At 41.1% G+C, this 15202-nt stretch overlaps 1 protein-coding gene across 1 annotated transcript; it reads left to right on the forward strand.

The window, feature by feature from the left end:
* The first annotated feature begins 663 nt into the window (after nucleotides 1–663).
* Nucleotides 664–14591, forward strand: LOC139711876 (uncharacterized). The gene is made up of 12 exons (XM_071623725.1): nucleotides 664–739; nucleotides 1826–1968; nucleotides 2608–2656; nucleotides 3671–4116; nucleotides 4331–4574; nucleotides 5128–5327; nucleotides 6439–6603; nucleotides 8115–8226; nucleotides 9065–9121; nucleotides 10275–10430; nucleotides 11450–12866; nucleotides 13843–14591. Exons 1-12 carry the CDS (start codon nucleotides 664–666, stop codon nucleotides 13856–13858), a joined length of 3081 nt encoding a protein of 1026 aa, XP_071479826.1. The 3' UTR covers nucleotides 13859–14591.
* The last annotated feature ends 611 nt before the right edge of the window (nucleotides 14592–15202 follow it).

Consider the following 15202-nt stretch of genomic DNA (forward strand, 5'->3'; position numbering starts at 1 on the left):
CCGCGGTTGAGCATGTGCATGAGTGAGTCCTGCCACTTATATATATCTTTCTCTTTCCTTTCTGTCTTCTTTCATTTTCAGGTATTCCTAAATTTTCCTTTCCTTCCTATCAATCATTTCTTTGTGGGTTTTCTCTTGTCTAACTTGCTCAATTTCCTATTTAATCATACTTTCTGAAGTTGTTCTTTAATTGTTTCCTTCATGGGTCATGGTCTTTCCCTCTAGGGTTCTAAGTACCTTTCCTGTCTATCCTCTCCAATGTCCTTTTCTTATGTGTCGTTCTAATGAAATGTATCATTTTCTCTATTTCCTTTTCAACCAGTATAATTCTTTTCTTCCTATTTATCTTTGCTCTCATCCAGTTTTGATTCATCTCTCATTCTATTATTCTACCTAGTAGTGATTTTTTTTCAATCTTTTTATTTTTTTCTTTGCTTTCCTCTTTTCTTTTCAAACATATCCATCTGTCCCTTACTTTCCTTTATAATGCAACTTTCTCACCAACTTGACTAAAACTTGTCTGTCCTGCAGGTGCTATTTTCCAGAGCTGATCCATGAGTAGACCTACTGTAATACTAGTCTAGTATAGCACCGGTACAAACCTGTGACTCAATCGTTGACTGAAAGAAGAAGGCGACCAATGTTGGCAGCCCTGCGTCAATCATGTGGCCGGTCAACCAATGGCAGATGCAGGGACAATGGGGAATGCAAGCCCAGCAGCAGTATCAAGCTAATGCTGGTGAGTCTAAGTGCTTCTTAAAGGGATAATATAGTATTGGTGGAGATGGAGATCGGGCTTTTAACTTTGTGCAAGATACCAAGAAACCACTTAGGAAATGGTACAGAGCATACCATTCTATCTAAAGAGGAATTCAAAGTTTAATTTCATGAAAATCAGTTTTGGAATGGCTGAGACATCCAAAAACAAGGTAGATCAAAGCGACCTGAATAAAAGGTGTATCCCACCTTTTATTAAGATAGCTCTGTTTTGGATATCTAACCCATTTCAAAACCAATTTTCATCAAATAAACATTGAATTCATCTTGGAATTACATGCTTTTTCATATTTCAGAAGAGGTTTCTCAATATCTCACTTAAGAATGTGAGAAAACTGAAGTAATCCCTTTAATTCTTGTAGCTTGCAGACCTGTAAAGAGTGCCTAAGGGTCGAGAGTAATACTTTATAAGCTGTTACTTTCGCGAATTTCGCGAATCACTGTTGGACTGCGAATTTAACAACACCTGAAAATGTCGCCATATGCTAGGGTGATAGTGCACTTATGATAGCCACAGTGTCTATTCGCGAAAAGAACATCATGCAGAAATGTCCGTCACCTCCTCATGTGCGAAAATATCTGTACACGAAAATAACAGCTTTTACAGTTAACCGATAGTCTTTTGATTATGCAATACTTTGCATTTACTTCGCTGTTACTTCGCATTGAAAACATGATTGAAGTGTAATGAAATCCAAAAGAACGCAATTTAAAAAAACACAGCAACAAAACAAACTTAAAAACCACAGCAAAACAAAACTAAAAACCAGAGCATAATATCTCATAGTATGTAGTGTTTCATGTCAAATCTGAGATGAAATTTTAAAATCTGATATGAAATGACAATTGTTTACCTGTCTACATACAAAAAAGCCCAAAAAACTACAAACTAGGAAAGGGGCATGGGCTCAAGCTCAGATATGTCTCCTTAACAGCAGTTTAATACTTTGATTTTTTTTTTTGGAAAAATGAAAAAACAAAAAAATAAGGATGCTTAGAAATTTAAAGACCTTGCCTTAATTTCTTGCTGCCGTCCCATTCCCAACAGCGACTGACTGGGCTGCCCTGGCCCAGGAATGGATAAGACAGAAGGAGGCCGCAGATGTGCCGCCCGCTGCACCACCGGTCTCTGAGCCACCACCCCTGCCCCCAGTTGGCGATTTCAACAACCAACCACCCCTTCCCCCACAGGTAGGGTAGAAATTAATTATAGTAGATTGCTCTGTCAACACTTCTTGGAACTGTTCAGTTGTGTTCTTAGTTTCTTCTTTTCAAATATATATCTTTGTTATAGGCGAGTTTACTAGTGTGTTCAGATTTATAATACTTTTCCGTGAAGACTTGGGATCAAGGAATTTAATTCACCTCTATGTGGAAAGTACATGTGCTTTTCAATAGTTTAATTTTCACAAATTTCACTGGGAGCCAAGACTTGTTACATGTACAGTAAAACATACACAAAAGTGTGTGTTTACACAATGCATTAAAATGCCTGTGGCAATTTGGAAAAGTTTCATGCTGCCAAAAAGGACATCGGCTCCAATTCGCAAAAGTTTTATGAAGCAAATGTTTCTGGTTTCACAGTACCTTTGTTGACTATACCAGTACATTGTTTGTAGTAACTGTAAACTGTACTATGATTTTGTGATAATGATTCTTCAGTTGTTATCCGCATATTGCAGCTATACAAAACAGGAAGTAACTCTGAGCTTTGATGCAGGGTTGATGAGGTAGAATATCTTGGTAGATATTCTAAATGCAAGTATTTACCTGTCACAGATACCCTGTAATTACCATGTTATATGTTGTGTGTGAATATGTTTTCCATAGATTCCTCCGCCAGCCCCACCCCCTCCCCACGATGATGGCGATAAGCAAGGTAATGTAAAATTTTCACCAATAAGCCAGTTCACAATTAGCTCATAGGGTGCATAATGGTATAGATGACCTTAGTTTTGTTGTTGTTTTTGTTGTTGTTGTTGTTGTTGTTGATAGTTGTTCTGCTCTTCACTCATTTTCAAAGCGGGGTAATGCATTTAAGCTTACCTGACGTACAATTTCTACAACTCATGTTCAAACATATGAACTTACGTACAGACGAGGTGACCAGTATGGTCTTACAGTGGACACTTTGGGGGGCATCCGTTTCATTGCTTTGCATTGAACACATTGACAACCCTTTCTGTCAATATTACCAAATACTTGGCTTGCTGTCAGGTGAATGCGCTAGCAAGCACCATCAAGGTCGCATTGATATAATCATTTACTGGTTCATCACGGATGCCTTTCTCAGTGAATTTAAAAAACCGACAAGCCTGATTGTACAAATTACCCTTTTCTGCTCTTGTGCATAGTCAAACTGAGAACTGGCTTATTCCGTGAAATGGTGCAGTTATTTTCTGTGTAGATGTGTTCAGTCTGTGCGTTTTGTAGCAGAACTCGCTCCACAAAACAAACAATGATGTCTACACCAAGGTGATGATTCTTCTTGTGCATTGTCTTTGACTGTGAGAAGGAGCTAGGCCTCTGCTTCAGATTACTGTCCAGCTTGGACATTAATATTTGAGGACTCAAGTCCTTAATTAGATGTTTGTCGCATCAGAATGCAAGCAATCCGAAAAAAAAAATGAAATAAAATGGGGAAAAAAACCCAGCTACGCAAGAATTGGTGATATGTAACACAGTGACAGAAAGTAGTGCATGTTGTGGCACATTACTGAAGGATAACAGCATTTTGACTTCGCAAAGTATACACTTTAAGTTTTTGAGATATCTGTATGGAGACGTGCTGTATATGTAAACAAATGCTTGTCGTGCATGTAAATTTGTATCCAGATATATACATGGTAGAATTACTGGAGCTTTGAGAGAATTGAATTGTGTTAAATTGCAGGGTTTGATCAAATGGCCCATCAACTGCCAGCCCCGCCCCCACCACCCCAGATGCCTGACGTGTCTCAACCACCCCCGCCCATGTCATGGGACTGGAACCACCAAGCACCTGCTATGCAGTTCCAGCAGGGCTCTTTCTCAGGACCAGACGCAGACTCCGGCTCCATTGGGCAGGGAGGACGGATGGCGCCCTCGCAGCCCCCACAGCGCTTTGACTATGCCCACGGCAGCGGCCACGGCAGCGGCCACGGCAGCGGCCACGGCGGTGGCGGCGGCGGCTCCGTGCAAAGGTTTGATCACCAACATGGCCTGGAGGGAGGGGGAGAGGCGCAGGACCAGCACCTGGCCCCCTCCTTTCACCACCAGCCCCCTCCTCCCCCTCCCATGCAGCAGCCCGAGAGATTTGACTACAATCATGGTGGGCATAGCAATGACTATCACCAGGAGGTATGTACCATACCCCTTTACTCTCTTCCCACATCCACTTGTTGACCCTTTTCAAACTTCTTTTTTTATAATTATGATATGATACCAATCAAAGATTCAGAAGTGCTTTCTCATCATTCCATGACACTACCTGCTTACTGCTCCAAAATATTGATCTTTGTACATTTATTAAGATAAACGAGTTTGCCAATTTGTCCTTTTTATTTGGTGAAAGGCCTATCACCATGGTTACCAGCCCCATCACCAGCAGTGGCATGCCCCGCCCCGCCAGGAATACCAGGAGATGGGCATGGGGAGGGAGCGCATGCCCCGCGCTCAGCACTACTTTGAGGAGAGGGGTCACGACAGCAAGAACCACCACCGCGATTACCACCAGCAGCCTGACTTCATGCGGGAGATGCAGTACTCACATCATCCGTACCACGAGGTGGAGGAGGAGGAGCCACGCCCCGCCCTGGGTAAGATGATGCTCACCAAAATGGGGAGAGTTCTTTGGGGATAGAAACTGAAATATTCATGTGGATTGAGTGACTGCAGCAATATCACAACACATCAGTAAAGTTTGGCGTCACATTTGTACAGTGATATCAAGAATATACACTGTAAAACAAGGAATGTTCGCGTGCATTTTAATTTTTCGAATTTCGCGAGAGCGGAGTTTCGCAAAATTAAAATACATGCCAAAGATCTTGTCTAAATTATACACATTGAATGTTAGAGGCAACTCGCAAAGATTTCATGCTGCGAATAAGGTCGTCGGCTCCCATTTGCGAAAATTTAATACGGCGAAAATATCATGTTTTACATTAAAGAGATTCCACAGCAAGGAAATGGGGGGGGGATGTTAAAGAACACACATGTACTCTGTTTAAGTCCTTTTTCTATGGTTTCCTTCTATATGTGCATGCACACACGTAGACACACTAACCACCGACACACTTACCCTTTACCCTGCATACTGTTTGAAATCTCACACGGTACCTTTCCTCTCCCCAACCCCTCCTCCAAAAGATGCCCAAAAGATGAAGCTGCTCCCCGCCTGGATCCGAGAAGGCCTGGAAAAGATGGAGCAAGAGAAGCAGAAGAAGCTTGACAAGGAACAGAAGGAGAAGGAGAGACGGGAACGCCTAGAGGCAGCGAAGCAGGCCGAGCAGGACGTCGTCAACGAGGCCCGCATCGCTGCCGGTCTCCTCCCAAAGTCAAAATATGATGTGAGTGAAGGCAGAGATGCCAACTTTTACTTTCTGGGAGCAGTATTTAGAAACATCCGTATTAAGCGCTTTATAAATGTATTGTATTATTATTATTATTAGTAGTAGTATTTTATACTGTTTTATTACAAAAAAATACAGCAGGTTTCATGAAGCGTCATACAAGGATATCTTGTTTGGAACCAGCACTTAAACTATACCAAAAGATTTTGACATCATTACTTTGATACTCTGTAGATTTCTTGAATTTATTTTGATGATTTCACAAACTGTACGCTGGAGAGGAGTTGATAACCTACATCAAGAAAGCACTCCGTGTTTGCGCGAACACTCATTATTTTGCTCCGTCAAAACCATTGTTCCACCGCTTTCACACATTGAATGTCCATGACTGCAATGTCTTACAAGTTGCTTCTTTGATGCACAGGTATTTTACCAAGAGCCTTCCCCCTTACCTCGCCGAAATGTTTTGTTTGAATGATAAAGTGCATAGTTACAACACCCGTCAGTCATCCAAATTCCACCGCTGGAAAATGGAAACAAACATCCATTCAAAATCAGTTCGTCACCTTGGTCCGGTCATTTGGAATTCACTACCGTCCAGTATTCGAAATTCACAATTTAACAGGTCTTTCAAAAAACAACTTAAAATATTTCTCCTCGCTAAATACTAGTTTCACATTTCTTCACACTTGATCCCCTATTTGTCTAATTTACCCAACACTGCATTGCATTTTCTGTTATTTTGCGTGTTTTCCAACTCCTTATAGTCAGGTGATCCCATCACTGCAAGCCCTCGAGGCTTTTACGGGACACATTTTTCTTTCACTTTACTTCACTTCTCCCCTCTTGTTCTTGTTCTTCTTTTTTTTAAGTCCGACTTTTTGAAAAGTCTGACTTGGTACTATAATTTATTGCATGATGACCTATAATGTCATCCCTTTGTGAATTGTATTGTGAACTATGTTATATTTCGTCTTTTTTAACTGTATATACTGTAAAGGTAGAAAGAAATAAAGGAGAGTCCTATGCTCTCGGTCAATCTATCTATCATTAGTCATCCATATCCCTTGATTTTGACCATCACCAATCCATGTGAATTGAATTTCAGGATAGTGATGATGAAGCAGACAAAGAGGGAGATAAAGGGCCTCGGGTGAAGGGGGAAAAACCAAAGGAGTCCCCTCCCGCCAGAAAACGATCTCCAGCCCCAGAATCAGAAGAGGAGGAGGAGGAGGAGCCATACATGACGGAGGAGGAGAAACAGCAGCAGATGGTAAGATATCGTGTTTCAACCAGGGAGGTGTTAGAAAAGGAGAGACAACTCCTGCTCTCCTTTGAAGTCATGCGTGGCACCGCCGAGAAGTTATGCGCTTAACTACAGGTGGAAATCAGGTGCTTTGACAAAAGAGAGCATCAATAATCGGGACTCACATCTAGAAATACTTGCCCTTACTGCATTTCGCTCTCTCTCTTTCAATGTGATGGCAACAAGGAATTTGTGTACCTTGAGTTGGAGCAGCGAATCAGAATGCAGTGTAAAACTGACAATTTTAACAGCAAATAGTTTAAAAGCATGCTGGAGCACGCTTTAGTGGAGTACTTTATTTGAAAGATCAAAATATCCCAGATTAAAGGATAGAAAACTAACATGCGGAAATGTGCACATTATAGACAAATATTAGGTTTTTAAGAGGGCCTAATTTTCATTTTATTTCTATTTGCGCATTACGAAGAAACTAGAAATACATGTTTATGATATTTAATTCTTTCCTAAACTACTCTTAACGCGGATCAATTCGAGTATTTCATTTAAAATTTTACGGGGAAATAAAGATTGTAATTCAACGAAAGGTGAAATGCGTTCTTCCTTTCCGAACTTCGCCTTGCAACTAGAGCGGTGCAGAGCATGACTTCAAAGCGTATAGTGGAATGATAGACATCCCATTGTAACGCTTTGAACCCAAACATGTGTTTGCATGAATTACGAAGAGTTGTCTCTCCTTTTCTAACACCTCCCTGTTTCAACTGATAAAATGCCAGCTACTCCTTACATGCTTATAGGAAAGAGCATCACATTTTCGCTTTGACGAGCGTGCATATTCATATTCGTGCTGTAGAGCAAAATATCAAAGGCATCACTTTGTTGTAGATAAAAATACAAGTACAGCAGGACAGTCTAGAGTGTAGTTTCTGAGGACCATGTGGAGTTATATTTTTTTTTAAATTCAGTTAATCCTTATAATCCATAAGAAGAAGAAAACCAAGAGAACAACTAGTCCAGGCCCTGATTACGAAGATGACATGACATTTGCTCCTGCGACAGTTACTCTGGTCTTATTTTCTCCAAGGACTTTGGGTTAGGATTAGGGTTGTGATAGGGTTCCAGGGCCCTGTTTCATAAAGCTGTTCGTAAAGTTACGAACAACTTACGAGCGACTGGTGATCAGTTCTGATGTGCTATACTTCTATAGCACATCAATACTTATTTCAATAATTCAGCACAAGAACTGATCACCAGTCGCTCGTAAGTTGTTCGTAACTTTACGAACAGCTTTATGAAACAGGGCCCAGGTTTAGTTTGATGTGAGGATAAGGGCTATACTAAGGGTTATGCTTGTGAGTTGAATTTATGTTTGGCTTAGTGTGCAGATATTTTTTCATGACAGCAATTGTCGCAGGAGCAAATGTCATTGAACCTCTACTACAAGGTCAACAACTACGGTTGAGATGCCACAATTGCAGTTGCTCAGTGGTGAGAAACCCTTTTCTCATCTCTCTTTGCAGATGATGAAGATCCGAAAGTGGATGACGGAAATCCTCCTGGAGGTGACCACCCAAGAGATGAAGTCTCTATCATCCGAGGTTTATCGCAAAGCAAAGCTAAGGGCTGCTAAAGGTAGGAAGGGAGCGGGAATCCATTCAAAATTTGCACATAGTGACTCTCATTTGGGAGATGACATTGATATGTTCATGTCCATAATTTGATTTCTTGTTCACATTGTATGGCACATGATTTCTTCATGTTTTTTTTTTTTTTCCTGCAGCTGTACCTGATGCACGATATCATATGTTGCTCTTCTCTCTTTGATCTGTTTCAACTACCTCCAATTGTATTTGATTGAAATCTTAACTTTTGTAAAGCATTTTGCAATCGGTATATGTGCATACATACTAGAACACACTCAGGTATCCAGCTATATTATATAGAAAATATTTTGCCAAGACAGCTGTTTATTCTTGACATGGTTGAGAAATTGAAAGAAGAAACTGAAGAAAAACAGAATCATTTTATTGGGTTCCCTGCAATTTGATTTATTGGATTTGTGGTTTCATTTTATTTTGTTATTTGTTCTAGTTGCACTGAAAAATGTCCATGCTCTTTATCTTTACACACACTTTGTCTTATTAACATTTAAAATACTGTCATAATTTATTTTTTGTTTTGTTTTTCCTTATGATGATGTCAACTCCAGTACTTCTCATTTACAATTCAGAGCTTAAAACTGTGCTTGTTGAAGCATCCTGTTTGCCAATGAAACTGATTTCAAATGGATGGCAGAATATTTCTCTGTTTACATTGCTGCACAGGTCCACTGGCACTTTTCCAAAAGAATTTGACAATCTTGTGCATAAGGGGTCAAATACCATTGTCCTCTGTTAACGTCAGTTTTTCCTTGGTTTCTAGCTCTCTAACGATTTCACGTGCAACTCTCGTGGCGTGTGTTATTTTATAGCCCCAGCTCGCCAACTTTCAAATTCCACTGCATTGGCTTCCATTACTGGCCTCTCCGGTAAGTACCACATTATAATCGAGTATAAAACACATGTTTTTCTCTTGTGTGGATACTGTTTGTTTCTGTAATTAGCTTAGTTAAGTAGTTTTAAGCAGTTACGCCAAAGATTTTTGCTTCATTCTTGCCCCCACCAAACTCAAACTTTTCCAAAGGACCAGCTTTTTGTCACTCGTATCAATGAAATCAAATTATGTGTAGCTTGTAGAGCTTGATGTAATGGTCGCAGCAAAGTCAGGAACGGTTTGCCCGACCGGGTATAGTAGTAATTAGTACCATAAGTGATGGGAAATTATTAGCATGTGACATAGTTGTTTCATCCTTTTAAACTCATATTGCATGTGTGTAACATCCACCACGCAAGACAGTAGAGACAACTCTTCTGTCTTTGAGTACTGTATACGCTATATATTTCGCGGGGGTTTTATTTTCGCGAATTTCCCGAGTCGGGAGCTATTTGCAAAATTAACAACATGCGAAAATATTACCTTCCAAAATGAATCCCTTGCCTTGATGATACGAACATTTCAGTACTCGTATACCATGTCATGGCTTACCGAACAGACCATACTGGCTAAGCTTGTTTACGTACATATAGCACGTCCACGTCTACTTACGAATACTGTAGAGAGCCAATCCATTATCACAAGGGGACCACTTGTCAGAAATCTAGCGAAATGGACTTAATCACTTCAAAAATGTTGAATTCGAACTTACTAGTTCACAGAGTTTGGTAAGTTTTTTTTCATGCAGTGTATAACTAGTATCATTCTTATTTGCTAGTAAGTTGAAAATTCACACTTTCTTTGCCACTTCATATTTTCTCTGGTCCCCCAATCGCGAATTTAACCACTCGCGAAAATGTGTGACAGCGGCGAAAATTTATGTACGCGAAAATTATAGCGTATACAGTATATGGTGGTATTTGGAGAGGATTTGATCATGTGCTATACCTTTTACACTCCACATTGAGAAAAATTTATTGAGAAAGAGAAGACAGGAAAGAAATTCTGAATTTTTTTACAAAACCAGTAGAGAGTTACGTGTGTTTTGTGAACACTGCAGATCGTAAATTTCAAAGACTCAAATAGAAAAGTCAGGAATGTAATATTGTAAACGAGTGTTGAGATATGAAGTGGTCCAACCTTTGCAGGTCTGACGTCGTACGGATCGGACAGCGATGAGGACAAGAGCGAAGGGGAGGAGGAGAGAAGGGATGAGGACTCCGACAGCTCGGACAGTGACCAGGAGCTTCAGAACAGCATCAAGGAGAAGAAGAGGGCGTGGCAGCGCAAGAAGCATGAAAACAGTAAGTATTAGGCCGCAAGGCTTTCATAGCTTTCATCTCTTATGCAGTGTCCCAGTTAAGACAGTCACCCCGTGGTTTGGAGACGAAATAATGATGGCGATGTTTATGTCCTACTGGGAATAGGTTGTGTATCAAGAAATTATGTTGATGTAAAACCAGGAATTTTTTTGACTGCCTGAAACTTTTGCGAATTCCACCAAGACTGCCAAGATTCACAAAAGTAAAATGCATACGAAAGTTGTTTTTTTTTTCCCCACACACTATACTGAATGCCAGTGGCAATTTGCGAACGTTTTCATGCTGCGACAAAAGGTATTGGCTCCAGTTTGAGAAAGCTTTTGGTGCTATGGTGTAGAATGTAAACATAAGCATGATTTCTCACAAAAATTGATGATACCAACTTGTAGGTCTATGAAGTGGATATTCTTGACGGCATTTCTTTCTAGAGAAGAAAGAAATGATTATGACAGTCTCCAGCCTTTTCATTGGGTATTTAGTGTGTGTAGTCATAGATATTGATCTTTTTTTTTTTTCGGGGGGGGGGGGGGGAGGGGGAAGGGGGAGGGCTAGGATTGCAAATAGAAATAGGAGAATGCCATTTTAATTTTATTGTAGTTATTGGTTTGCTTTTTATTGTATGCCTAAATCTCCTCACCAATAATGATACCAACCCTGAAACATGTCATGCCTGGAAAAAGATCAATTTGCTTCATCATTCTCAAGATGTATCATGATGCTTGTCCCTCATGAAAAATGAGCTTCGTCATTGACTTTGATTTTTTTGTTCAATTTCAGATCTTGGTTGAGATTTATGCCTTGGATGCAATGATTGTATGGAAATGGGGAAATAGGGATAAGTTTAGATTATACACGAAAGACAGGGATCAGCTGTTCCCCACCGTGTGACAATATAGTTCTTGTGTAGATAGAGATGATAGGCTGCATCGTACTGTGATTAGATTATTGGTCAAAGAATGCAAAATAACAAAGAGCTGCATGTGTTTGTACATTCCTCTCAGTGTTTGCAGATTCTGATGAGGAGGAGGAATCAAAAGACTTCAGGCGGAGAGCTGAATCCCCCGTCAAGGAGTCCAGCGACAGACCCGCTTTCATACGTCCAAAGGAGGAGGAGGAGGAGGATCATGGGGAAGGCAGGGGGAACAAGAAAGAGTCCAAGACCGAGGGCGCGAGGGAGGGAGAGGAAGGAGGGGATGGGGAGCGGGATAGGAGAAAGAGCGGCGACAAGGACAAGAAAGACGGGGGAGGGGGGAAGACCAAGCGGTTTGGGAGGTGGGACCAAAAGACCAAAGTGGTTCCAGAGAGCGAGTCGGAGAGCTCTAGCTCGGAGGACAGTGATAGCAGCAGCAGTAGTAGCAGTGATGATGATGATGAGGAGGATGGGAATGAGGGGGAGAACAGCAGTGATGGGGCTTCCAGTGAGGTGGAAGAAAAGAAGGGGAGCAGGAGGAGGGAGAGAAGTAGGAGTAAGGAGCGGAAAGGTGGGAGGGACAAACGCAAGGACGTTGAGGATGATGACAGGCATAGTGACAGAGAGAGCAAGAGGGAGAGAGATAAGAAGAAGAAAAGGGAAAGGGATAAAGAAAGAGAACGGGCAAGGGAACGAGAGAGGGAGAGGGAGAAGAGTGAAAAGAAGCGCCATCGCAGTAAGGATAGAGAGGACAAGTATGACGAGAAAGAGAGGAAGAGAAGCAAGAAGGACTCTGAGAAGAGTAGCAGTAAGGAGAAGAGTAAGAGGAAAGACCAAAGGACTAGGGAAGTGGATGAGGAAGAGAGGATACGGGACAGGAACCCCAGTCGAGAGAGGGAGGTAGAGAGGGGTAGAGATAAAAGTAGGGACAGGAGCAGGGAGAGGAGTAGGGAAAGGAGCGTTGATAGAGAAAAGGAGCGGAAGAAAGATCGTCGCAGGGACGAGGATAGGGATAAGGACCGCGAACGCGACTCTCGGGATGGGGAAGTTAAAGAGCGCAGCAAGAGCAGGCGTCGCAATCGCTCTCGGAGCTCTGATAGCAGGGACTCGGCCGGTAGTCCCAGGGACAGGAAGCGACGTCGGTCCCGGACTCCGGATGACCGCAGATCGAGGAAGGACTCGCGCCGCAGTCGATCCAAGGAGCGGTCCAGCAAGCGCCGCAAGGAGAAGCGGAAGAGGGACTCGTCCGACGAGGACAGCAATGCGTCCACGTCGAGGGATCGTCATAGCAACAAGCACAAAAAGTCCTCATCGAGGCGCGATAGAGACAGGAGGAGATCCAGGTCGGACTCTGAGGAGTCTGAGCGCCGCAGCTCGAGAAAGAAGCGACACCGAGATGTCAGCGAGGACTCCTCTGACTCTAGAGCGGACTCGCTAGAACGATCCCGCGGGAGCACCAGGTCCGGTAAGGCGTCGAGTCGCAAACGAAGGTCTAGATCGTCGTCAAGGTAGCTATAAACTTTTTCTTAACCTTCCGAAGAATGCCTTTTAACTTTGCTGTGTGTGTGTCTCTCTCTCTCTCACCAGTTCTTGATGTCAGCCATTTCATGTGATTGTAGTTTTTACATCAAATTTTCTGTGTTCTGACTGTTCATTTGATCATTTCAATTTTAATGTAAAGATCATTGAATGCTGAGAAATCTATTTATTTGATGACTCTGTGATGGTGAATTTGCAGTTACCTGAAAACAATTGCTGATATGTTTAAAATCCATATTCCAAGAGAGAGGTATCTGTGAGAGTAATTGTTCAGTGATTTTGCGTTCACATGAATGAAGTGACAAGGTGTCTGTTGAATTTGCGCCTTATCCAAAATGCTTTCTTTCTCTCCATAAACTGTCCTTTTACTTTCCTTTTGAAGTCAATTTGCAGTGAGCGAATATGTCTCGAAGAGTGTACAAAGTTATACTGTAGTGCACATAAGGATTCACAATGAAAAACATATGAAGTATGCTAGTCTCGACTCGCATTTCTAAATGCGAGATGCTTCTCTACCAGAAATGCTGAGTGATATGCCATTTTTACACCAACTACTTTTATGACCGTTTATTTTCCATTGCAGTTAGTTACTGAGCTCAATTGGCTTGGTTAGTCAAGAATTATTCAAAGCACTTGGTGGTATTGTGAAGGAATTCTTTAAAGTTTGGTACACTTACTGCCTGGTTAGGGCTGTCTTCTCCGTATCTTTGTTTTGTCTGTATATTTCTTTCAATTGTAAGAAGAATGCTAACCTCTATTACTGCTCTTCAATTTCACTGATTCTACACTTTACCGTGATTGAAGTCATTATGAAAAGCGTACAGGGAAACTTGTTCTCCGTGAAGCTATCATGTGTCTTCGTGCATAAAGAGCATGGGGTATCACAGCAAAAGAAAGAGATATAATATTCCATTTTCCCCGTTTCTTTTTATCTCATTCGTGCAGGTCTCGACGACGATGAGATCTAGACTGTGCAGCAACACCAATTTAATTCCACATGCGTGAGTAGAATGTAAAAAAGAAATATTAAAATCAATGTGATATATGCCATAGAGCATGACAATTCTACATATCAGTATGGGGATAAGCATTAGGCTATGCAATCTAACTGAGAAGATCATATCAAACAGTTCTTGTCAATTTTACATGTACCTGTCTCTGTTTGTGGTGACTATGCTTTTTTTTTTTTTTTTAAAGAAAGGAAAATGCCATGTTTTCCTTCAGCTGCAGCCAGAAGAGTATCAGGAAACATCTGTTATAGAAAACAAATTGATGAAATATATCAGTCATGTCAAGATAATAGATTAGATTTCAGTTCAGCCCGTTGAGGACGAGTCCTGAGTATACTCAGGCAGGTGTCTGTGGAAAATGTGTGTCGTAGCAAAATCAGTCCGTCCTCAATGGGAACAGTCGGAAGAAGCAATGCAAAAGACTGTTAGTGTAAAGGCAGATGAAAGTTCAGTATTTATGTCACCAAGGACTTTTGTAATGACACCATTGCGCTTGTGTTTTAAATGAAATATGAGGGTTGTGGGAGGATGTGAATTCTTGTTCTTTTGTTTGTTTGTTTTTTCTTTACATTTTAGTTCCATAAGGTTAGGTGTACTTTCAGCTAAGCAAGCAGATTTTCTGCTCTTCAAATACAAGCATTATTGCTGAATTTGCACCACAGCTGGCCAGTTTATAAGAGGAGTCTTGTATTCAAAACATTGGTACAGTGAAACCCCGTTATAACGAGGTCCGTGGGACCGGCGATATTACCTCGTTATAACCGGTACCTCGTTATAACCGTACGCATCAAAAACAAAGAAAAACATAAGCACAACATCATATACCCATCAATGAAACTTAAGAACATCCTTTGCGTTGATATTACACGATTATGGATCATTAGTACTGAGATAATAAAGGGAAATTATTTGTGAATTAGACGAAAAATAGGAGTTCAAATAAGTTAATTCTTCATTGCAATTCTTGTTTGTTAATTTTTTCTAAAACTAGCGCAAATAAAGTAAAATACAGGCGCTGTTTACGTAACTTGCGAGGTATTTTTACGCTGTTGGTGCCCAGCCGGAATGCGATGATTTCATGAATCATTTCGGCTGTAATCTTGTACAGTATATATGATTGTTGCGCTCGAAGGGATTAAAAATGCGTTCTTTATTTTCTTCTGATGATCTCTTCGCGATTTGTACATTGGTTCTTGAAAAATATGCGACAGGATTGAATGTGGAAGGTTACGTTGTGATCCTTTTTACGCAAATCTATACCTCATAGACCATTCTGAAAGAAAGAAAAATAATCA

This window comes from Diadema antillarum, unplaced genomic scaffold (genome assembly GCF_040938485.1).
Source record: "Diadema antillarum isolate AM-2024a unplaced genomic scaffold, OU_Dant_1.0 seq00001723_RagTag, whole genome shotgun sequence".
NCBI classification, from domain to species: domain Eukaryota; kingdom Metazoa; phylum Echinodermata; class Echinoidea; order Diadematoida; family Diadematidae; genus Diadema; species Diadema antillarum.